The sequence below is a fragment of the Canis lupus genome, chromosome 32, assembly GCF_011100685.1.
Source record: "Canis lupus familiaris isolate Mischka breed German Shepherd chromosome 32, alternate assembly UU_Cfam_GSD_1.0, whole genome shotgun sequence".
Taxonomy (NCBI): domain Eukaryota; kingdom Metazoa; phylum Chordata; class Mammalia; order Carnivora; family Canidae; genus Canis; species Canis lupus.
Window position 1 is genome coordinate 16115909 of NC_049253.1, and position 26652 is coordinate 16142560.

At 37.5% G+C, this 26652-nt stretch overlaps 1 protein-coding gene across 1 annotated transcript in view; it reads left to right on the forward strand.

The window, feature by feature from the left end:
* Positions 1 to 26652, forward strand: part of SLC39A8 (solute carrier family 39 member 8) — a 73524-nt gene that overhangs the window by 32866 nt on the left and 14006 nt on the right. The window contains exons 4-5 of the mRNA XM_038582022.1: positions 904 to 1026; positions 1727 to 1894. Of these exons, the coding sequence (XP_038437950.1) occupies positions 904 to 1026; positions 1727 to 1894 (291 nt within the window). The remainder of the gene's footprint in view (positions 1 to 903; positions 1027 to 1726; positions 1895 to 26652) is intronic.

Below are 26652 nucleotides of genomic sequence, written 5' to 3' on the forward strand. Positions count from 1 at the left end.
GGGACACCTCTAAGGGCCTGAAAACTTTATTTTGTCTTGCATTTGGCAAATGTAATTTTTCTACGGACTTTATTTATTTATTTTCTAAAGAGCCTGTGGTGTCAGGTTTACTGAAGATGTACCACCAAATGTCTCCAGACATTTACTACAGCTTTTATTAAAGTTCGTGTGTCTTGTCTGTTAGGAATACCTTGACTCTTTATAATTTCAAACTCTAGCTCTTGCCCTTGCCCTATGTCCTTTAAACAGTGGATTATTTCATTCTCCTGTGTGTATGTGTGTGTGTGTGTGTGTGTGTGTGTGTGTGAAAGAAATCTTTTCTTCTTCATTCTCAGATCCAGCCCTTGAGTTTTTTTTATCTCTTTAGGACCAACCAGGATCCTCTAGGCTTAAAAGGATCTATTTTGGGAAAACAGTAATCCAAGTGGCTTGTTATGTTTCCTTTAAGAATTTGAATCTGGGTATGATGGACAAATATATTACTTTTAGAGAAAATGGATTATCAATGTCTCATTTTTCTTCATGACCTAGATCTAATATTATCTGGAAAGGTGGGAATCAATGCTTCCTCTTTACTGCTAAAAGCTTGCTCTTGCAAGGCAAACATTGATGAAGGTAGGAAACTATAAGTTAGAAAACTATCTTATAGCTAGGAAACTATAAGATACTCTGGGGTTTTATGAATAGAACTTCCTCTGGTTATAAGACTCCTCTGTGATCTCTTACAGTTTGGTTACTTAAATTTCAGAGTTTTTGTTTGCCTTTGGTGGTTAAATTCCCAATATTACCTGATCCGAGATGGATTTAGAACTTTGGTGAAAATTGTACACTGAAAAATTTTGTATTATATTCCAGAAATCAGGTTAAGTTACTTGGTTTTACCTGAATATTTTTCTCTCTCAGGCATTTGGATTCAATCCCAAAAGTGACAACTATGTTGAGAAGGCAGTTGCTGTGTTTGGTGGATTTTACATACTTTTCTTTTTTGAAAGAGTGCTTAAGATGTTATTAAAGACGTATGGTCAGGTAAATAGACTTTATTGAAATGTTTGATGTTTGACTCCTTAAAACTATGTTATATATTTTTATAGGCAAATGACAGAAATTTTATTCTTTTCTTTCCCTTTTTTTTTTGAGAGAGATATAGACAGCATGAGCAGAGGGGAGGGGCAGAGGAAGAGAGAGAGAGAGAGAGAGAGAGAGAGAGAGAATCTTAAGCAGGCTCCATGCCCAGCGCAGAGCCTGCCATGGGACTCAATCTCACAACCTTGAGATCATGATCTGAGCTGGAATCAAGAATCAGTTCCTTAACTGACTGAGCCACCCAGGTGCCCCAGGAATTTTGTTCTTATAATTATGTGAACAGCTCAGTTATTAGACTTGTAAATGTCAGGAGAAAGAAAAGTCAATATATTGAAAAGTATAAGAGAAGCAATTGATTCACAGTGTAGAATTTGGAATAAGGACCAACAATTTAATGTTAAGAAAAATGTGCCCAATTTGCATTCATTCATGTTCATCAAAATAACAAGGCATAGGTACCCTAACATGAAAAAACAGAATCTAATAAATGAAGATACTTTTAATCTAAAAAGATTACTTTACAGAATAGATATACACATTTTCTCTTACAAATAAAAAGCACTAAATTCTCTACTTTCTTGTATGTGTGAGCCATCATTTTTTAATTTTTATAATCTCTTCCTTTTTAAAATTTTTCATGCAGAATGATCATACCCACTTTAGAAATGATGACTTTGGTCCTTCTCATGAGAAAACTCATCAACCTAAAACATTACCTGCCATCAATGGTGTGACCTGTTATGCAAATCCAGCTGTCACAGAGCCTAATGGACACATCCATTTTGATAATGTCAGTGTGGTATCTCTACAGGTATGGTGATTCCATTTTCTCTTTACTATATTGCATCCTTTATATAATGTGAAGACTTCTGTCAATACAACCAAATCAGTATTATACACTTAAATGTGTCTGATTTATTCTATTATATGTGGGATAAGTGAAATGTAAGTCTATATTCTTTTTCTAATTTTCCTCCATACCCTAAACAAGTGAGTTCAGCAAGAAATTGAGGGTTACTGGATCTGAGACTTCATTATTCTTTAAGATTATTTAACTATAAGTGTGAGTTACTTAGATTTATATAGTAACATGTAGCAAACTTAATCAGAGCATTTCTCTTATTTTGGAATTCTTTCAAGATCCCAAACCAAAAAATCCCATTGAGTAATTTTAGAACTGCAAGAAAAAAAGATTTGTAAGCTATTAAAATTGGGTTCATTAATTAATTGATTTAGAATTTGTATCCCCACCTTCTAAATAATGTTAATAGATATCATTTGTTGAGTGAATATTATATGCCAGGTAGTATGCTAGGCATACTAATTGTTTTACCGCATTTACCTTTTATAACAGTTATTCAAAATAGGGTTTATTTTCTACATATTAGAAATATTTTGGTTTCAAGTGATGGATATCATACCCAAATTATCTACGCAGAAAGGAAACTTTATTGGAAAGATAGTGGGCTGTCTGATGCAACAGCTAGGCCAGAGGAAGAGCAAGAATCTAGGAACAATCAGAACCATTAGAACTCCTGGTCTTCCTCCTCCCTGTATGTTAGAGTCATTCTTTCACTGTGCACTGGCTCCTTCTGTAAGTGGGAAACAGAGCCACTAGCAACTCCTGAGTTTTATGTTTTACAATTTCAGCCACTAGAAGGAAATTGACCTGATTCTTTCAGCCCTGAATCCAAAATTCCTGGCAAGTGCCTCCTTGGTCTGGCTTGAATTAGATGTCCACTTCTAGACTAATCTACAGGGTTGGCTACCTTGTATGACTGTAGGGCATATGGATGGAGTAGAGGAGTGGTTATGAAAAAGGGATACTAGGTGACAAGATCATTGATGTTCACAACAATTCTCTCTCTCTTTTTTAAAGATTTTATTTATTTATTCATGAGACACACACACACACAGAGTGAGAGAGAGAGAGTGAGAGAGAGAGAGACAGAGATACAGGCAGAGGGAGAAGCAGGCTCCATGCAGGGAACCCAATATGGGACTCGATTCCAGGACTCCAGGATCACGCCCTGGGCCAAAGGCAGACGCTCAACCGCTGATCCACCCAGGTGTCCCCACAACACTCTCATTTGACAGATGAGGAAAATAAATTCTCGAGGGTCATTTAGTTGGTAAATAGTAGATCCATAAGCCACAAAGTTAAACACAATATAAAGAAGAAAAATTGAGGGGTGCCTGGGTGGCTTAGTTGGTTAACCATCTGCCTTCAGCTCAGATCATGATCTCAGCATTGAGGGATTGCATTGAGCCCTGCATCAGGCTCTCTGTCAACAGTGAGTCTGCTTCTCCCTCCTCTTGCTCTCTGTCTGCTTGCCACTCTGCTTACTTGTGCGCTCTCTCTCTCGCTGTCAAATAAAATCTTAAAAAAAAAAAAAAAAAAAACGGAAAAATTGAAAATAAAATCAGAGAAAGGCAGCCAAGAAAAAACAAAAATTAGAAAAAAAATATCTGGAAGAGGTTATGGCAAGTGACCTGAGTTTCCTTCTGGAAAGAAAACATGATCAGTCATATACTTTGCCCCACCTGATTAAGGAAAATCTCAAGTGTGTTTGAAGAGGCCATTTTGTGTTTGCACTGAGCTAACAGAGGAAATTATTTCATGCAATGATACTTCCAGCCAAGATTTTGCAAAGAATATGAAAATGTTCAAGTAGATAATCTCTTAAATAATTATAGCTAACATTTATTAATGCTCAGGGATTCTGCCTAGAATGTTAAATGAATGACCTCCTTGGGCCCTAGTCATGCCTGGGAGACAAGTACTGTCATAATTCAGAGACCGTAGCTTGGAGAGATTAAATAACAAACCCAAGGATACGTAGCTCCTACACGGCAAAGCTTGGATCAAGATAGAGGCCAACTGATACAGAAGCCTGCACGTTTGTATACCTTACCAGATTATTGGGTCATGGCTCTACTAGAATCAAGATGATGACATTAGGGCTCCTGGGTGGCTCAGTCGGTTAAGCATTTGCCTTCAGCTCAGGTCATAATCTCAGGGTCCTGGGATGGAGCCCCACGTTGGGCTCCCTGCTCAGTGAGGAGTTGCTTCTCCCTCTTCCTCTGCCTCTCCCCCTACTTGTGCTCCATCTCTTTCTCTCTCCTCTCTTTCAAATAAATAAATAAAATCTTTGAAAAAAGAGATGATGACTTAACTCTTAATAAGTATTAATTTTTGTAAGGGAAGAAGATAATTTGGCCTGTGGCCATTACTTTCTGAGAACAAATAAATTGAAATGCTCAAAAGTTTGATTTTAGTTTTAAAGTTTTTGGTTTTCTGATTTATGATTTACTATGGCTAGAAGACAGGTTTGTAGTAAATATAAACACCATGAAAAAAATGGGATCTTACACATGATGCTGTTTCACATAATTTAGAAATATCAATTGAAAAGCTATTCTTACTCTACTTCTCAAAGTAATGCTAGTACACAGGCTTTCATTCATTTACCCAATAAGCATTTATTGAGTACCCACTCATTGTCCTAGACAGTGGGGATTCAGAAGCAAATGAATTCTCATGAAGCTTATCATTTATTTAGTAGACAATATAGAGAGGAGTAAAACAAGAAAATACCACATAGCAATAAATACTTTGATGAAAATAAAATATGATGATGTGGGAGTGACCGGTGGGGTCTTCTTTTTTGATCAAGAAAGGTCGGTCTCTTCAGAGATCAACAGATAATTAAATAATGAGAAAGAAGTGCCAGCCATGCAAACATCTGAGAAAAGAATGTTCTGAAATCTTTGAGAATAATCAAATGGGTTATGTACAAGGGGACTGGAAGCTAAATAGCATTGGACTTCGTGATGTCAATCTTGGAGACCAGTGGCACAATTCCATCGATATTCTGAATAGAAATGACTGTGGAGGGTGCCAGGGTGACTCGGTCAGTTAAGCTTCTGACTCTTGACTTTTGATTTTGACTCTGGTCACGATCTCAGGGTCCTGAGATTGGGCCCCGTGTCAGGCTCTGTGCCCAGTGCGGAGTCTACTTGAGATTCTTTCATTCCCTCTTCCCCTCCCCGCCAACCACTTGAGTGCTCTTTCTCTCTCTAAATAAATATATAAATAACTTTAAAAAATATTTAGACAAGTTAGTGACCCTTGCTCCAGACCCGGTAAATATTAGGCATCACAATCCATGTGGTGTGCAGGAGTATGTGTGTGTGTGTGCACGTGGGCACACAGATACTTGTACGGAAGAACACGCATATTTCCAGGACAAGTTGGAGAATAATAAGAGGCAGTTATAGGAGAACACAGTTACTCAGTTATTGCCACTAGGTGTAACTGCGGCTGTGTTGCCGTGTTCTTTTCTCTCTTTGACTACTATGTAACCCTGTGGAGAAGTCATTTCAGTATCTGTGCAGCCAAATGGGTCTTTTTCACCTGAATCTACAGCTTTAGAAGGACTGTATTTTTATTAGGTGTTGATTCCTTAGGAATGTTAGATACTCAGGAGAGTGTTAGCTTTTCTAGGCCACTAGAGGGACCATCTGGCTTATTTCTCCTGTAGTCTGTAATCAGTCTTTTTCTAAAGGAAATCTCTTGTGCTTTTATTTAGGAATCGATGCCAATAAATATAAAGTGATAGGACTCACTTTTTTTTTTTTCCTAATAGAAGAAACATTAACATCAGCGATTTTATGTTTAAAATTGAGGTACAGTGAAGTGAAATATAGCTGCAAAATGTGGTGACGTTAGGACACTTCTTTTGTCAATAACTGACATGAAGTGACATTCTCCAAATACAAAGAGAACATTTTTGAGGTGCTTGGGTCTCTATGAGGGTCCAATAGATGTTAAATACATTTAATTCATCCATCAAATACTTACTGAGCACCTAATATGTCCTTGGCACTATTCTAAGTACTGAGTACACATCAATGGGATAGAACAGACAAACTTTATGCCCTTTCATAACATAACAAATATAGTGAAATGTGGAAAGAATTATTTTTAAAAAAATGTTTTATTTTTAAAAAATTTATTCATGAAAGACAGAGAGAGAGAGAGAGAGAGGCAGAGACACAGGCAGAGGGAGAAGCAGGCTCCATACAGGGAGCCTGATGTAGGACTTGATCCAAGGACTCCAGGATCACGCCCTGGGCCAAAGGCAGGTGCCAAATCGCTGAGCTACCCAGGGATCCCAGCATTCTTTTTAAAATTAAGTATGAGATAGAAAAGCCTGATCAGGAAGCCATGGATGCGGGGCTTGTCTACTGGTCTTTTCTCTTGGATGGCTGGTATTTCTCCATTCTCACTTGGAAGGGGCAAAGGTGGTGTGCATTCCTGGCTGCCCATGTTGGGAGTGGGGTGGGAGCAGAAGGGGGCACTGTGCATTTCTCACTTAATATCCCTGTCTTCAGCACTGTGTGTCATTGTGGCCTTCAGTTTGCTTTGTGTCCTCCAAGTGAAAGTCTCTTTAGTTCAATATTCTCAAAGGGCAAATTTCAGGTGCCTGGATGGCTCAGTTGGCTAAGGGTCTGGCCCTTGATTTCAGCTCAGGTCATGATCTCAGGGCAGTGGGATTGAGCCCCATGTGGGGCTCTGTGCTCAACACAGAGTCTGCTTGTCCCTCTCCCTCTGCTCCTCCCCCTGCTCTCTCTCTCTCTTAAATAAATTACAAATCTTTAAAAAAAGGGCAAATCTCTAGTCATCACTTGGGGTGGTTGCCTTGCTGCATTGTCTTGGAAGCAAAGACCTGTTTGGAAAACAGAAATCAGTTACTTTCCTATATGTGGTTATATTAGGCATTAATCAAAATGGAAAACCATGTAAGTAATAAAATTATCCAGAAGTGATTTGTGTTGATTTTGATTAACTGGTGTTTATGGAAAAGCTGGTTTAGTGGCAGACAGATGATGCTCCTAGACTGTCAGGAAGGGGACTTCTGGGTAGATCTGACTGTCAGTGGAATTTGCTCTCACTGGATCCGTCTCAATGCTTCTTGCCCCATGCATGGGCCATTTTATCTGGCTTTTGTCTTTGTGTCACAAACATTGATAACTGAATCCTCTCTGAATTTAGCCCACACTTCACTGGTATTAACTATACTTTTATGCATCTCTAGTGAACCTTTTCAAATTTTCAAGAATATCTTGAAATATCTTGAAAATATCTTCTAAAATCTTTTCAATGCTCTGCAAAATTCCCACTCCTACCATTGCTTCCTTTAGTGAGATGGAGATCATTATTTAGAATCTGTGAACTTTGCTGTTTTACCTTATTTGTTACATCCTGAAAACGGCTGTCTCCTCATCTGCTCTCCACCTTTTCATTTTTGTCAGGACTTGTATCCTTTCTCTTTTTTAAGGCCAGTTCCTCTAAAAGTATCCATTGTTCCCATGGCTTCCTGTTTTTCCAGAATATCTCCTTTCCCTATGTCTACAAACATGCTCAAGACTTTTATACCTGAAGGTATTCTTTTCTCCTGACTCTGCTTCTCCCCAAGATTTTCAACCCTACTCCTTCCCTGCACTGTCCAACTTCTTGAAGGACTAGTTAATACTGAAGACTTTTTGTCAGACATTCTTAAGTGCTTTATATATTAACTCATTTACTCCTTTCAGTAACAATCCTATGACATTAAGTATGATTATTATCTCCATGTTAATGATGTGGAACCTGATGTACAGAGAAGTTAAGTAACTTAACCAAGGTCACACAGGTACCAAGGTAGGATTTACATCCAGGTATCCTGATTAACCAGTCCATCTGGTTAACCCTACCCTGCGCTACTCTGCCTATCATTTCCATTTGGTAACTAGTCTTTATGTGCACCTTCCTCTTTTTCATCATTTTCTCAAATATTTAATCATGTATTACTTAAAAAAAATCAGTACCTGTTCTCTGAAATTTCTCTTTGGGGTGATACGAGTGATTTTTCTAGACAGTGTACTATATTCTTAGCACTCATTCTTTTTGAGAAATTCCTAGAGTTTAGCACATATTTGAGTACTTCTTGTTGGCTGAACACTAGGAATATAACAGCAGATTTTTCACTGAGAGCCATTGCCTCCGTCTTATAATTGCTCATTAGGTGGCTTCTGTGATGCTATACTTACCTTCTCTTGCCATTTTAGCTACTACTTTCCTGGTGCTTTCTCTGAAACTCCTTTTCCTTGTAGGGCAACTGGATGTGGAGGAGGAAGCAAGGGTTTTGGAGTGACATGGGCCAGTGCTCACATTTCAGCTATAAATTGTTCATTATATGATTTAAGGAAAATCAATTAATGAGCCTTTGTTTGCCCTTCTGTTAAATGATGAGCAAAAATCCTTAAGCTAATGATTTTTTGCAAAAATTAAATAATTTGTTTTGGGTTAACTATGTAACAGTGTCTGGCACACTGTATGCTTGTGATAAATACATGTTTCTTTACTCCCATTCATTAGTTTTTATCCTTCTCTTTTCTTAGTTTGTAATCATAGTGATCTCATAAAATCCTATCAGTGGAAATTTCATTCCTCTGGGAATAACTTCTAAATCTATATGCTTAATTATTTACATATCAACCTTTCCAAAAGGCCTGCTTGTACTAAGTCATAAAGGCTTTTGAATCTATTTGCATTTTTCCACTGGGAAACACAAAGTAACACATTGAAAGGCTAAAACATACAGAATTTCATGCTTTCTCAGCTCCATTATTTACCTTTTTTTATAACTTAAGTACTTTTTCTAAAAACTAAAGTTTGATTTTTAAAACTTGAAAGCCATCTGATAATAAAGACAACCTTCTAGATATAAATGCTTTCAAGTCAGACATTGACTTTCTGTTAAATAGACTAAGAGAGTTTGAAACATTTACTCTCACTTAATGGACTAAAACTTTAAAGTCTAATTTAATTTGCCATTTGAATGATATCAGTTTTTGTACCCCAGATTCTTTCTTTTAAGATTTTATTTATTTATTCATGATTGACACAGAGAGAGAGAGGCAGAGACATAGGCAGAGAGAGAAGCAGGCTTCGTGCAGGGAGCTCAATGTGGGACTCGATCTCAGGACTCTAGGATCACGCACTGGGCCGAAGACAGGCACTCAACTGCTGAGCCACCTAGGTATCCCGGACCCCACATTCTTTATCAGAGTTGTTCAGCTGTGCACTTATAAATCCAGTTGTATCTGTCACACTATGACACATTCTGTTCATTTGAAAGGACATTCTAAAGGATGTTCCTAAAGGAAATCCCTAAGGAGGGACTTTGGGTTATCTGCTGGGACTCCTTAAATGAGCCAATCATTTGGCCAGCTAGGACATCTCTGATTTCACTCAGGGAGGCTGGTATTACCACTGACACATTAACAAAAAATGTTGGTACTACCAATTACTAGACCAGCTGAGAGAATAAAATAAGTTAATGTATATGAAAGTGCTTTGAAAAGTAGTCAAACCTGTACTATTTAATCTATTTGAAAGACAGACTGTTGCTTAAGGGTTTCAGTCAGGGACTGCTATGGTATCCAGATGAAAGGGGAAAATATAAGGTAGTTTCCCAATAAAGATTCAAATGGAAAAAAAAAAGATTTAAATGGTTACTATTCTTCGTGAAATTTATAATTTTAATCAATTGATATGTGCTATCAAGTCCATGTAAGCATAATTAAAATATTATTAAATTTGACTTTTGAGTATAACTTGAAGATTTTTAGGACTTTCTTTTCCCTTTGTATATGGATACAAACACAATTTAATTTCTGTTGAATGAATGAATATCTTGAAGTAAAAAAGAGGAGAGAAAAGATGTTCAAAGACAAGACTTTCCAAGAGAAGCCTTCTCAGCTTCCCTAGAAATTACCAGAGATATATTGAGTAATTCCTGTCCTACATATTGTTTGCCAAAGAATCCTTAAAATACTCTCAAAAGGTCCTACTCACAGTGGACAGAAAGAAACCTTTTATGAGGTATCAGGATAAGATGCCAAAAACGTCTTGGTTTTGAACTTGATTTATAAAACACGGAGTTTTCCCTTCCTCCTAAGGGAAACTACTATGAGTTCTAACATTATATGGTAGTTTTTCATAAATTATGTAATCATTTGTATCTTCCTTCTTTTGCTCAATATTACATTTGTGGAGTTCATTTATATTGTTGCTTATAAGAGTCACCCATTCATTTTCATTGCTTTATAGTATTCCACCATATGTATATATTCATGACATCAGTTTCATTATTGTGAATTTAATCTTACCATATCTATTCATACTCTTATATTTCTATTTATCCATATGATATATTGAACTTCACATTTTTAAAACTAAGTAAAAATAGTATTTTGGACATTTCATTGTATAACTTGCTTTTTTTTGCTCATATTTTAGTACTTATATTTCTACTTCATTTTAACTGCATGATGTTACTACTACTTGTTTATCCATTTCCCATGACATTGATAATTTTTTTCCTTTTAGCTTTTTGCTATAACAACAATGCTGTAATGCACATTCTTTTTTTCTTTGAGAGAGAGAGAGAGAATCTTAACTAGGCTCCACATCCAGTGTGGAGCCTCTTGTGGGGTTTGATCTCACAACTCTGAGACCATGTATGACGTGAGCAGAAATCAAGAATCGAGTGCTTGACCTACTGAGCCACCCAGGTGCTCCTGCCATGTACATTCTTATCCATGCCTCATCAGGTTTCCATGGAGAGTCTGTCTAGGACTGTGATGGGTGTTAGTGGCACTTCAGGCAGAACAATTCTTTGTGTTAAAATGCCCTGTACATTGAAGGATATTAAACGTTGAAGGCTCTCAGGGTGCTATTTATCAGACGTAGCACTCCAGTCATTAATAACAAGGGAAAAATAGCCCCCATTACCCTCACATTTCTAAATGACCTTGGGTGACATTAGGTAGTTTCTGATTCAGAATCATTGATCTTTTCTCAACTTGAGCTTTGTGAGACAAATTTTGTAAGACAAGAAAATGATTTAAAGTGACTATTTTCTCTCATCTTTTGAGGATGGTACATAGTTAATATCATTGTACATGCACAGAAGAGAAAATAATTTATTTTATTTATTTTTTTAATTTTTATTTATTTATGATAGTCAGAGAGAGAGAGAGAGAGAGAGAGAGAGAGAGAGGCAGAGACACAGGCAGAGGGAGAAGCAGGCTCCATGCACCGGGAGCCCGATGTGGGATTCGATCCCGGGTCTCCAGGATCGCGCCCTGGGCCAAAGGCAGACGCCAAACTGCTGCGCCACCCAGGGATCCCCGAGAAAATAATTTATTAAGCATGAAGGATACCTTATGGCATTAAGACTTGTCTTGCAGAACATCTGTGAGAAAGATTGGGGTATATAGCTAGACTTGTAAGAAATGGGTCATATATACACCTATAGTTTTACTGAATACTAAAAAATTGCTCTATAAACTGTTATGCTTTTTTTTAACATTCTTATCGAGAGCAGAAAAGAATTCACTTTTTCTTCACATCTTTAGCAATACTTGGAAATTTCAGACTTAAAAAATTCGTTGCCGGTTTTAACGAGTTTGAAATGTTATCTTTTTGTGATTTGTCTTTGTATAATTCTGATTACTCGTGAAGTCGAGCATCTCTTTATCTGCTTATTGGTCATAAGTTTATTTTTGTGTTTCCTGTTCACCTATTTCACATATTTTTTGTTGAGTTTTTTTTATCAATTTACATTAAAGAAAAAATTTTTCTGATGTTTGTTAAAATGGTGAAAAAGACTTTAGTCTAGACTATAACAATGTGGGTGCACTCTATAGAGGATGTGGATTGGACTCAACTTGGAATACAGCAAAGCCAGCTGAGGATTTGTAGCTAATGAGCAGAGTGAAGGGCTCAATGGATAGGAAATCACTAAGAAGAGACATCAAGGATAGGGGACCTTTCACAAAACTGACTCTATACATTCTTGCTACAATTGGACCCTGCAAGGACACACACAGAAACCCAGATTGATGCCTTGATGACAAGAGGGCTGACTGAGGAGACTGACTGAAGGTTGGTTGAAGAATCTTTGTCATTTGCAGGAGTTTTATATATATATATATATATATATATATATATATATATATTCTAGATCCTACTCTTCATTGAGTAAATGGATTGAGTAAATGGATTACATATATGTTCTTAAAGTCTGTGACTTCTTTTCACTTAGTTTGCCTTTTATTTTTATAAAGTTTTAGGGGTGCCTGGGTGGCTCAGTTGGTTAAATCTCTCCCTTCAGCTCAGGTCATAATCCTGGGGTCCTGGGATTGAGCCCTGGATCCCTGTTCAGCAGGGAATCTGCTTCTCCTTCTCCCTCTGCCCTGCCCCCCCCTCTTAGTATGCTCTCTTTCTCAAATAAATAAATAAAATCTTTTAAAACAGTTGTAATTTTAATGAGGTCAATATATTAATACTTTCTTCACATTTTCTATGCTCTGAATCTTGTTTAAGAAAGATTTGCCCTTTGCCAAATAAAGAAGAGATGTTTCCATACTTCTAAAAGTTTTAAGCGTAACTTCCCATGTGGAATTTTTTTTTGTATATGATATAAGAAAAAGATCTAGTTTTTTTTCTGTGTAGATAGTCAGTTATCTTAGCTTCTTTATTGAATAGATCATTTTATCTCTGTCATATATCAATTTTCTATAGATCAATGCATCTGTATCTGGGCTTTCTATTCTCTTTTGTTTATCTGTATAAAAAATTTCTGGTCCAATACCATACTACCTTAATTATTATAGTTTTTAGTGTGCATTGAATCTCCTAAGACAAGACTCCTGTTTTTTTTTTCTCCATTGAAATTTATCTTTGTTCTTCTGTATCAGTATGATACGGAGTTTTGAAATTTTTATTGACATTACATTGAACTTAGAGCTCCGTTGAAAGACAGCTGACATCTTTATAATATTTCAGATTTTCCTTGTTTTGTGATTTTTTCACATGAGTCTCTTTAAGTTTAAAGCGAGTTCAGTTAGATGTATTCCTAATTATTTGTAGCCTTGCAGGTATTCCAAGTGTTATCCTTTTCCTACTATATTTTCTTTTCCTTTTTTTTAAAGATTTTTATTTTTAAGTAATCTCTACACCCAACATGGAGCTCAAACTTACAACCCTGAGAACAAGAGTCACATGCCAATTAACCAGCGAGGTGCCCCCCTAATATATTTTCTAATTGAATATTACTGGTATGCAGAAGTGACAAACTTCATTTAGTAACTGTATCCTGCAGCATTGCTGAATTCTCTTATTATTTCTTGTATTTTAATGCTTATTCTTTTGGATTTTCTATGTAGACACTGAAGAACAAATAAGTACATTTTTTTTTCTTTTCCAATTGGGCAAAAAAATTCTTATTTTTCTTTTCTCATTACATTGGTGAGGATTCCTGAGATAATACTGAATAGAAGTTGTGATGGTCAACATTTTGTCTTGTTTTTTTTTTTTTTTTTTTTTTTTTTTTTTTTTTTTACTTGTCTTGTTTTTGACTTTGATGGGAATGCTTCTAAATTCAGTAGGTTGCTTGTTTTAGTTTTTTAATAGATATCCTTAATTAGATTAAGAAAATTCCTTCTTATTCAGAATTTACTGTCATTCTCAGTGTTAGGTTTTATTGGATTTTTTTCTTTTCCTATATTATAGCCAAATATTGATAATCTATAACTTTTTCTTTTAGAATTGAGGAGTCTTTAATCAGGGTGAAAGACTAAATGAATAAATTATTTTCTCACAAAAAAATAGTGTCACTTCCGAACTACAGTATTATTTATTAGATGTAATTGATTAGTAACTTTTAAAACTTTGTTTCATCAAAAGAACTTGAGTCAGATGGATTTGAGTTTAAATTCTGATTCTGACAACTAATCAGTTTACTTAACTTTTCTAAAACTTACTTCTTCATTTGTAAGTTTGAAAAATCTCTACCAGTCAGGATTATTACTAGGATTAAATGAAATATTTAAAAAGTAATGAATAAGTATAGGTATGCAGTAAATATTAAATCGTATTACTAGTATGGCCATACTATCAGACATCACCATGTTCCTGAGAAGCAATGGGGATTAGGTGAGAGTAACAGTGAATGTTGTATGAGGACTCAAAGCCATAAAGTCCTCAGTTCAATGGCAGAATATTGAGCAGTTCTGGAAAGGAAGCCTTGGTAGAAATTTGTGTGATCATATATATGCCAAGTTTTTAAGTACTTGTCAACTGGAAAGAGGAGAGCATTTTATGCATTTTATCTCCTATGAAGATATGGTCAGAAAACATTTTAAAGATTCAAAAGTAGATGGCTTACTTCAATGCAGGAGCAATTTATAGCTAAGAGTTATATTAATGAAGGTTTCTGGAATAGAAGAGGAGAACAGAGCTTTCATCACAATTTTCAGAGAACAAAACCAAGTAGTGAGTTTGAATAAAGGATCTGGAGGCAGTTGAATTGAATTTGAATGTTGATTTGCTTACCTTTCAGAAAAAAATTCCCAAAGTCCAGGTTCATTAGAAGAGACTTTGGTGGATAAAGTCCTGTATACTAGGCAGTACTATCTTCAGGGACATTAGAGAGAAAAAGTGGAAGAAAATGGCCAGGCATGAGGTGGTGCCAAGTTTCCATCTGTGATTGAAGAAACCCTGTATAGGTACTCCATTGTATAGTAGATCCTCCCTGATAAGATGTGTCTTTGTTTATTTTAACTCCAGCACAGAGTATTGAAGGTGAGTAATAGATCAGTGTCCACAGTAATAAGTTTACCTGAAGATGGAGAACTGGTGTGGGGTGGGGAAAGAAAATCTTGGAAGAGTTTTCAAGAAAGAGGAGATTGGGAAAATCTGCCCTGATGGCTGGAATTACCGGCAAGGAGAGAGTTCTGAGGGATATTTAGAAGTGGCGCCAAATGTTGAATAATTCCTTCCTCAGTGTTTTGGAAAAGGCTTTGGAAAAGAATGCATACATTTGCAATGCTTCTGAAGCCAGATATAGCTACCTTTGGAGGCATTATTATGCTGCAGTTGGCTGTTAGGAGAGGAAGGCCAGATTTAATAAGTACAGAAAAAGACTAGAAAAGTGAACTATTTCAAGGAGTTTGTCATTGAAGGGACAAACAATATTTGGGAAATCCAAGGGAGATTTCATACAGGTAGGAAAGCTGAGTGGACAAGGAGAACTAAAGATGCAGAAGAGAATGGAAGTCATGGTAAGAATATCTGTTGGAGCAAATTCCTAGAAAAGAAACAAAGAAGGAATTAGAACACAGGTAGAGTTACTGATCATGAAAATGAGAAGGGGTCCTATTCTGAGATGGAGTGGAAAGTGGAGAAAATATCTGTGGAGTAGAGGAGAAAGAACGTGAGACAACTTCCATCTCAGGCAGGTGGGAAGTAGCGGTGAAAGAGTATGGGGTTGGGGAAAAATGGAAAAGGTTTGGACTGGACTCTGTTAATGTGGTGATCAGAACAGATCGAAACAGATTGCTGAGCAGAAAGGCAGAATTCTCAGCCTTGAGCCTGTGTCCTTACTTACAAGGATGGGTATGTAGACCTTTACAGTCTTGTGTGATGCCCACAAACTTGGGCACCGCTTTGCACACATGTGAGACAGAGCAATAGTCCATCTGCATAGAGTCCCACAGTATTCCAGACAGGGAGAATGACGTGCTTGCTACCTTCGGAGGCTAGAGGATTCAGGGAGCCAGGTGGTCACATACGGGAGTAGCTTGCTCCTACATTGAAGTTCCAGAAACATCATTTTGCACTCTATCTCCTGGAAGGCTGTTTCTGCGCAGATTTTCTTTTCTCTAGGCTCTAAAACATAGTATCAGGTAGAGCAACCCATTAATACTCATGTTAGATTTTTAATACTTGTCACTCCTGAATAATTCACAGCAATGAGGGTGATGGCGCTACTCGGTGTGATGGTGGTGGTACCTATTATGTGCAGGAAATATATTCAGGACTTAACAAATATTACTCATGTACAACCTTGATTGGTAGTAAGTGTGATGATCTCCGTTTCATAGATGAGGAGATTGAATTTCAGAAAGGTCAGAATTTAATTGAGTGTAGATTGATCACACTCTTTTAACAAAGCTAAGTTGCTTCCTGATTTGCATGCTTCTCATCAACTAAAATGACTGCTTTTGATGAAATCCAAATCTAGGTAGATTTTTGTGAGAAAAAAATTCTTATGTACTTGACAGGCATCTACCAGGTACTTGGTACTCCTTACAGTTACTTATAGACATGTAAAAAATAGTTAGAATACAGTGTGATGAGTACTGTAGTGGGGTGTACATAAGTTGCTGAGAAAGTTGTGGCACATGTTAGGGTGGGAAGTGGTGCAAGTGAAGTGAGCATGGGTGCTTTCCTGAGAAGGTGATGCTTTACCATCTTGAAGGACAGGTGGGAGGTTGCTAGGTAAATAAGATTTGATGAAATGGTAACCAACCTGCAGAAGATACTTCCAGTTATTATTTTTAAACATTTGGCCATTTAAATTTTTGAAAAATTTAGGGAAGTGTGCCTACAGAGCATTCTTAATTATTCCCCTTAGGAAGCTGCTTGATGAAGCGCATTAACTTTTACAACAGAAGAATCTACATACTCACCAATTATTATATACAATTTAAAGGGGTTCATGAACCCATTGAAATGTTCCTATAACCTCCCAACTAATCCTCTCTGATATAAAGAGATATTTGAAAAAAGAAGATAAATGCCTAAGGGTAAGAGTGGGTAGCACTATATAGTAGGTGCTTTATAGCTGTTATTATGTTTGATTCATACAACAGCCCTGTAAAAGAGGTATTAAATTAATTTATGCATGAGTAATTTAAGACTCTTAAATCACTCACTCAAGTTCACCCAGATAATAAATGGCAAAGCTATAATGAAATCCCTTCTTATGGTCCTGAGTCCCAAGTCCATGTTCCTTCCACACACATGAGACTAACTTCCTCATGGGAACATTGCTATAATGTGTTCCAGTTTCTAACAAGTAACTTAGAGGTAAGCTTCTGGAGTACAACTTGTGGTGAGTTGAGGATTGTCTGCACAGTGAAACCTCCCTATTTTTGATTCTACTAATCTGTCCTAGGTGATGAATTATTATTTGTTATATTTTGTTTATATGCTAGGTTATGTGCTGGGCTGTAGATTATCTTGGCAGCATCTACAAAAATTGCTTTTGAACAATTTGTAGTCAAGATGCATCTAAGGTTTTTAAGTTATCTAAAGAAATAATAACCAAGTTGTTTTTATATAATTGATATGCTACATTATTCTTATCCATACAATGTGGCAGGTTTTCTTAAGGACCTCTACCCACCCTCCACCATGCTTGCTGTGGAAGCCATTTGTTGGTGTGAGTTCCAGAAAGCAATAATAGTGTATTTATCTAAACACACTCTATACTAAATTGCTTTCACTAATCAAGCAGGACTTATCCCTATTTAGAAGAATTAGTGAGAATTTACTCAATTAGGCTTGATGTCAAGTTAATTTTCCCCCTATTAGTATAATGAAGAATTGCTGTCTTGCTCTGTCATGCATGCTGATTGATAAAAAAATTTAGAATGGATGCCAACACATTTTTCTTTTTATAAGTGAGGAAGAAATTGAGGAGGTTCAAGTAAATTATTCTGGACATCAGAAAGTTGCTTAATTATTTTGTGTAGAAAGCCCAGTTACAAACCAGCATAAGTGATGGAAGAAGGTAAATACATATTCTATTGCTGGTGTGTCTTTAACATCAGCTTTTTCAAAATTTTTTGAAGATTGCATTATAAAGGACGCTCGTATCATAAATATCAGACTAGCCAACATAGGCCTCTGTCTTTTCTTTGACTTCTGTTATTTGCTTATTTGAAAATATTTATAAAGTACTATATTCTTTGCATGCTACATCTTGCAGTTTGGGACTAATGGATAAAGACCTGGTAAGTAATTTTTACTCAGTGGATTGCATGATGGAAAATTTGCCAAAGCTTGAGTTGTTTTATTATAATAAATGGAATTTATGTCTCAGGGAGAAGCAGTTGGGGAGGTAGAATTTATTCTATATTCAAATATTCCAGGTTGTATTTATTCCATATATTTAAAAATAACTATTCTAAATTAGAAAGATTACAAAGTGAAACCATCTTGCAAATGAAGTGTGGTCGTACCGAAATGTTTTTGGTTTGACAATACTACACTACTGAGTATTAGCAGATTAGCAGATTGTTACACACACACACACACACACACACACACACACACATTCACTCATCTGTAGATATTTATCTTTTTTTTAAAAGATTTTATTTAATCATGAGAGACACACATCCACACACACACAGAGAGAATGAGAGAGAGAGAGAGAGGCAGAGGCACAGTCAGAGGGAGAAGCACGCTCCATGCAGGGAGCCCGATGTGGGACTCGATCCTGCGTCTCCAGGATCACACCCTGGGCTGAAGGCAGCGTTAAACTACTGAGCCACCTGGGCTGCCTGATATTTGTTTATCTGTCTCTCTATTCGTATCTATTCAGTTTTATGTCTGAGGCACATGTCCAGTCCAAAATATCACTTTTATAACTATTAATACCTCTCTGATAATCTTAGTGAATAAAAATACAATTGGAGGTGTTTGAAGACCGAATTAGGTGTTCACTCTTAACAAATGTACCAACAAGTTAGAATCAGATCATTGATTGGGTGGTAAAATTTGATTTTACTATATGTCTACTTTTTAGATAGGGGATTTCAGTCTCTTTCTGAGGATCTCATTCCAATTAAGTTAATAACTCATTTATTTTAGTTAAGTGGTGACTTTCTCCTATGTTTAACTTTGTTTGCTGTTTTAATCAGTGGATCAATTTATTCAGATATATTGTAAGTTTTAAGTTCTTATCAGTAGAGAAGACAGAGCCCAATGTGTGAGTCTAATGATTTTTGAAATGGTTGAGAAATTATTGCTTTATATTTCTGTTATCAGGTATCAGAGTATTAGAAGTAAAAAAAGAACAAAATTTATTTTATTGAGTTTTCTTCTTAAGAATACCAAATTGTTTAATGAAAATGACTTTATTTAACCTTTATAGCAACTTAATGAAAGTGCATTAAAGTAAAAAAAGTTCTATAGCTGAGAAAGTGCCAATAAAGATGATCTTTGCAGGTTCAGTAAATCTTGCAGATCTTTGGTCTAATACTTTCTAGTTCATCCATTTTAATTACTAGGTTATAAAGTATGTATCAGAAAAACAGAGGTGAGGGATCATCATCAATAGTTTTCTAGGCTGCAAAACAAATACTTAATCTACAGGTAGTTTTACTTTTTTTGCAAAAATCCTTTACTTGGAAGAAATAGTCCCCATTTTCTCTGGATTCTTTATATTTTTTGTGACTTTGACCAAAATTTCAGAGTCATGCAATGTATATATTAAAACAATATTGGTAATCTTTTTTTTTTTAAGGATTTATTTAGTTATTTATTTGAGAGAGAGAAGGCATGCAAGCAGAGGGAGGGGCAGAGTGAGAGAGAATCTCAAGCAGACTCTGTTCTGAGTGCGGAGCTCACCACAGGGCTTGGTCCCAGAACGCTGAGATCATGACCTGAGCTGAAATCAAGAGTCAGACATTTAACCAACTGAGCCACCCAGCATCCCAATAATGGCAATTTTAAATTAGGACTTCTGTGAAAACATTCATATTCTGAATGACATTCTAGTCTATAGGTCAAATCAGTGAACCTATATTAAAGGGCAGGAGATGGTATTCATTTATTCATCCTGTTGTTCACTCACTTGTCACGTATCACATGATCACCTCCCCAGTGCCATGCTCTGTTCTATGCTCTGGAAATACTGTGGCAAATTAGAAAATATTCCTGCTTTCTGACACTCTTTCTATTCCAGTGGGTCTCACAGCTCAGTATCCTAGTGTTACATATGATGTTTAAGAAATTAAAATGTGGTGGCGTGATGATGTTTGGGTGGCTACTTTAGTTTGGGTGGTCAGGGACACATTTAAACTAAAGTTTGAACCATAAAAAGCAGCTATCCGTGCAAAGATGAGGGTAAAGAAGGTCACGGCTGAGGGAACAGCCAGTATAGGTCTCTGGGGTGGGGGGAAGAGTTTGGTGGGTTTTAGCAATAGAAAAAAGGTCAGAGTAGCTAGGGCACAGTGAATGCTGGTATACCAGGATACTGGAGAAAATTCAAGATGTAAATCTTTCTTCAAAGTTTTCTTGTATTCTAGAACTTAAATATATCGATAACCTCAAATAAGTGCCTGGTTCTAAAATTACATTTTGTTATATGTAATAAACTCAGGAAGGCATAGTTAAGAAAACAACTACATTTTTCTATCCATAATGCGATCTGTAAACAACAGGTTATGGATTTGAAAGCCTAAGGATGGTGTCTTTTCCCTGCAATGACTGGAATTCTTTTCAGTGCATATGAAGTGTTAGCAAACCTCAGAACATCAGCTTAGTGTATTCTGCTCAAAACCAGAAGTATTTGAATCCCTGGTACCTAACGGAATGGAGGCTGGCAACAGCAGTAAAATAATCTATTATTGTAATAATAAACCACTGAACTCAGAAATTCTTACCTGAAAAAAAACAGTTCTTTTGAGCAGTCTCTGGCTTTTATTGCACGGGCTTAGGAGCCAAATCATGTGGGTTCGAATCCTGGCTTTTCCATTGTTAGCTGTGTGGTTTTGGTCAAGTCGTTGCCAGTGGTATCCTCATTGCTTCATCTGTGATTAGGGTGTTAGAAGTACTCATCTCATGGCAGTCAGGAGAATGCTCTGCAAACAGTAAGCACTCCTCAGTGTTAGTTGCATTTGTTGCTACTACTCTTATTTTTATGCCTCCTTCTCCATCAGTCTTCTGAGGTGAGTCTTGTAGAGGGAGATGCAAGATGGCTGCTGATAGAAATCTTCTGCTCTTTAACACCCTTACCAACACCTACTAATGTTAAACTCTGGGCTGAAATGAAAACAAATCCATGCCCCCAGGAGCTTTTGACACCTTCAACTTTTAGTCCCAGAGGATTGGTAAGGAAACAAAAGACAATAGAACTGCTTCTGTACTTTTAGTGGGTTTTTTTTTATGTAGATGAACCAAATTTGGAATTGACTAATGAACATTCTTCTTTCTACCCCCTTCTCACGTTGTGTATGAATGCTCATGTTTGCTCCATGGGGAGATCGGAGTAGATGCTTCACATGGCAATGATTTGTGAGAGGAAATGTACTTTTACTATTCTTCTACCTTTCTTTGGACATTTCTTTGGACAACAAATATTCAGGGTGCCTGCAGCAGTGCTAGATGCTGGGTGAACTGGGGTGAACAAGAAAGAAAATAAAATTCCACATCTCCTAGAAATCACGAGTATGCTTGCTTGGCATAGATGTTTAAATCCTGTCTCTGCTCCTCTCTAGAGGTATGACTTTGGGTATATTATTTAACCTCTTTGTACCTTGGTTTTCTCATCTGGAAAATGGGAATAATAACCACCTAGGGATGTTGGGAAGAGTAAATAACTTGTATTGTTAATGTTATCATTATTACTATTCTGTGCCAGTGAGTATGTCCTATATCTTTCATGCTCAATTCTCCACATAATTCTTCTTAAACTGAAAAAAAAAAAAAATTCTTCTTAAACTGGTGAGCAGATCTTCAGAGGGAACTAGGTCCTGGTACCCTTATCCCCTGTACATTTCCACTCCCCCTTTTCCAAATATGAAGTAAATTGGCCTCTATTTTTCTGAACTACTGAAATATAGATCGGGCTGCTGGCTGCCCCCTCACAGAGAACAGCTCTTTATTTCCAACTCTCTGTTGCTCATTTTCCTTTCTATCCCTGGCTGATTCCTTATTTCTGAACACCTCCACTAGCACCTTAGTTATCTACTCGGTCACAGTGACCACAGTTAGCTCTCGCTCTTATTTCTCCTGTCATCTCTCTTTCTTTGCCTCTTTTCACTTTTCCCAAGCTTCTTGCCCTAAGTGGCTTGCATTTCTAGATCTTCTCTGCCAATCAGAAAGCACTCCTTCCTCTTTTAATGGCTGGTTAATCAGTCATTTGTATTACATTGGGTGGGATCTTCTACATTTCAGTTCTTTTGACATAACTCATGTCAAATGGTAATTACACAATGCAGCTCCCACATGGGTCTGGTTCCTCTATCACACCCCAACCTACCCCTTTCCCTTGTCTGAACTATTCTGGAAGCCTTGAGGCTGAGCTATGTAGATATTTCTGGATTTGGGGAAAACTACTTTTCAAGAGCCTGGCAACATTCTTCAGCTTACATTAAAACCTAACCAATTTCCTGGTGCCTCTGGACTCCCTTTAAGACTTCTCAGTAACAATGAGAGTTGTGTGGGCTGGGGTGCACATTATACAGGCTTTTTATAAGAAATGATATCCTGCTTCCCGAATGTGTCAGAGAACATTAATGCTATTCCCATCTGTAGGAGCAGTAGGCAACCTTTTAAAGTGGTGTAAATAGTCCATTAGGATAACTGCAAATACTTAATTAGTGTATACTTTAAATTCCATTGGCAAAATAGTAGCATGTTTCTTGAAACCTGTCAGATTTCTCCTAAGTAATTTTTTTCAAGACAGTAAAATGATATGGTCCCAGACTGAAAATGAAAGGCAATTATTTCAACTCCTAAAGACCAAAACAACTTTACTCACATTCCACTGAAGGGATGGAGGGAAAGGGAACAATTTTCAAGGCTTCTGGAAATTGTTATTTTCCTGTTAATAGTTGTTTTCATTAGCAAGGGGAGTTTTGGAAATAGTTAAGAGATTTTCCAAAACCAGATGACTAGAGACTAAGTGCATTTGAATTATGTTTGGTTGCATACATTAAAGATAAAATTGATTTTTAAAAAGATTTTACTTATTTATCCATGAGAAAGAGAGAGAGACAGAGAGAGAGAGAGAGAGAGAGAGAGGCAGAGACACAGGCAGAGGGAGAAGCAGGCTCCATGAAGGGAACTCGATGTGGTACACTATCCTGGGACTCCAGAATCACGCCCTGGGCAGAAAGCAGGCACTAAACCGCTGAGCCACCCAGGGATTCCCGATAAAATTGATTTCTTCTTTCTTATATATATGAAGTTTCATTTTGGTTATAGTAATCTGAGACTGACTTTTCTGGGCCAGAGGAAGGACAAAGGAACCATCAGCTATAAAGTACATTAAGATTACTAGAAGATACTGTAATAAAACCAAAGCCCACTAAAATTTTACATTTGCTATTTTTCAAAAATTTTTATTATTTATTTATTATTTATTTATTTATTTATTTATTTATTTATTTATTTATTTATGAGACACACACACACAGACACAGAGGCAGAGACACAGGCAGAGGGAGAAACAGGCTCCATGCAGGAAGCCTGATATGGGACTTGATCCCCGGTCTCCCGGATCACACACTGGGCTGGAGGTGGCGCTAAACCACTGAGCCACCTGGGCTGCCCTTATTTTTTATTTTTATAGTAGGAGAATGAGGGAGGGAAGGCCGGAGGCAAAGAGAGAGAGAATCTTGAGCAGGCTCCATGCCCAGTGTGGAGCCTGACGTGGGGCTCTATTCTCACAGCTCTGAGATCATGACCTGAACTGAAATCAAGAGTCAGACGCTTAACTGACTGATGAGCCATCCTGGCACCCTTAAAATTTTACATTTGTATGGCACTTAATCTTTATGATATCTTTGTATCTATTTAACCCTTTTTGTAATCTTCATATCTATATAATCCTTTTTATAATTTTTCCCATTAAAATGTATTTGATGGTATATGTAGAGTCTGTGAGCATTCTCTGTGGAAGAGCTTAGGTTTTAGATCAATTGTGTTCTTTACAGAAAAAGGTGGCACATTCAAATAAGGATAAATAATAAATAGGAAAGGGAGAGTTTACAAAACTCTGAGCAAGGTTAAGCAAACCATTAGGAAGAGTGCAGTAAAACTGGGACTTAGAATAGTGGAGCTATGAGTAATCTTATCAAGCTATGAATAATCAAAGAGAAAAGGGAAGGAAGAAGTTACTAGAGCCTAGGAGGTACAGAAAAACACTGTACATGGGACAGTGATCTTCATCTGGGTGAAAAATGCATGTCCCCATCACAGAGACTGCATAAATCCCATCAACTACTGTGTGGTGTATCATCCCTGTGTGATAGCAATTCAGTAATAAGCAATCTAGAACTAAAATGTTGGCCACCACTGGTATTCTTAATATAAAATACCAGGGGATGGAAATAGGAAGAAGAGATGCAATTAAGGAATATAAATTTAAATTGTAGCTGATCCTAGCTTCTGTAGATGGTTTCAAGGCCTAAGTTGGTAATTATAGCTGCCTCCTTCCACTAAACCTTCTATATTTACCTCACTGTCTGGCATCACCTTGACTGGTAAGGTCCTTTTCCAATTGAAGTGACCCAGACCTTCATTCCAGCCAGATCTGAGTCCTTGGTGGTCTGGGTCTTCACTGGGTTGTTGCTGTTGTTCCCTGATGAGGATCATTGGGAGGGGAGTATTAAGAAGTGCCCCACTGAATTTCCTGAGTTCCAGACATTGTTCTTATCTTTATTCTGTAGCAGAAACTCAGGTTTTCCTGCTCATTGGGTGTCATTATCCTAGGCAATATAGCGACCCCCTCATCTACCTATTGGTTTAGGGATATAAAGAACTTTAAATTTCCTGGGGTAATCTCCACTTCCAATGAATTGGAAAATGACCTTATTTTTTAGTGGAAGAATTGTTCCTTGGACGTTAGGATCTTCAAACTCACCAAGTCTAAGGTGTTGGGGATGAGAAGCAAGAATACTTCAGGTGGGTTATTAGGTGTAAACACAAGATGGGTCACCCTAACCTCCACTTCTAGGTCCCTGGATCTGTGTATCCTTTACAGCAGTGATAGCCTCATGTATTTGACTGGTGGTGTAAGGCACATATCTACATCCTATGGGCAGAACTCCAACCTTCCAGAGTTTTATCTCTTGGCTTATACCCTAGCTGAGCCTTCAGTAGGGCATTCTATAATTCTGTCAAGCTAGTTTCTTCTATGAAGGGGCAGGTGATAGGATTTGTGAATTCTAAGGATTGAGCCCACCGTCTCACTTACTTTGCTTCAAAATGGTTTGGAGACAATTTATATGGGTTATCTTGGCTATATATTGGGCATACTATAAATCTGTGAGTGATGCTGCTAGCAGAAACACTGCAAGTAGGGAAGGCATATTAAATATGTCTATCTTTGTGAGTGAAGAGTATCCCCTTATCATGGGGAAAATCATTAATGTGATCACCCTGCCTCTGTGTGTAGCCAGCTGGGCCTTCCTGCCCCATTGGGTGATGATGCCTTTTGTGGGGGTGGGGTTCAGCATCATTCCTGGTTTTTGACGGGTTGACGGGTTGGACCTTCTTCAGTGCTGGTAAGCCAGATCCTGGCTAGAGGAAGAGAATGCTGAGCTGTGAATAGTCTCTATCCTCACTATTCTGACCCCTTTGTCTATGGGCCCATTAAATCAACATTGGGATGACTGATGAAAGATACCAAGTGAGGTTTATAGTCGGATCTTGTTCACTTCATTATTGAGACTACACTCTGTGATAGTCTCTAATGGGATTTAACAGAGTAGAATTATCTTCATCTTCTGTGTCTGTCACAAGAGGTCCATCTGCATAGTTCTGTCCAGATATCCTTGCCACCAATATCCAATTTTGGTTTTTGGAAGCTTCTGACCACCTAGGCAACTTTTTAAAACAATATAAATGTATTTTTTATTGGTGTTCGATTTGCCAACATATAGAATAACACCCAGTGCTCATCCCATCAAGTGCCCCCCTCAGTGCCGTCATCCAGTCACCCCCACCCCCCGCCCACCTCCCCTTCCACCACCCCTAGTTCGTTTCCCAGAGTTATGAGTCTCTCATGTTCTGTCTCCCTTTCTGATATTTCCCACTCTTTTTTTCTCCTTTCCCCTTTATTCCCTTTCACTATTTTTTATATTCCCCAAATGAATGAGACCATATAGTGTTTGTCCTTCTCCGATTGACTTATTTCATTCAGCATAATACCCTCCGGTTCCATTCACATCGAAGCAAATGGTGGGTATTTGTCGTTTCTAATGGCTGAGCAATATTCCATTGTATACATAAACCACATCTTCTTTATCCATTCATCTTTCGATGGACACCGAGGCTCCTTCCACAGTTTGGCTATTGTGGACATTGCTGCTAGAAACATCGGGGTGCAGGTGTCCCGGCGTTTCATTGCATCTGAATCTTTGGGGTAAATCCCCAGCAGTGCAATTGCTGGGTCATAGGGCAGATCTATTTTTAACTCTTTGAGGAACCTCCACTCAGTTTTCCAGAGTGGCTGCACCAGTTCACATTCCCACCAACAGTGCAAGAGGGTTCCCCTTTCTCCACATCCTCTCCAACATTTGTGGTTTCCTGCCTTGCTAATTTTCCGCATTCTCACTGGTGTGAGGTGGTATCTCATTGTGGTTTTGATTTGTATTTCCCTGATGGCAAGTGATGCGGAGCATTTTCTCATGTGCTTGTTGGCCATGTCT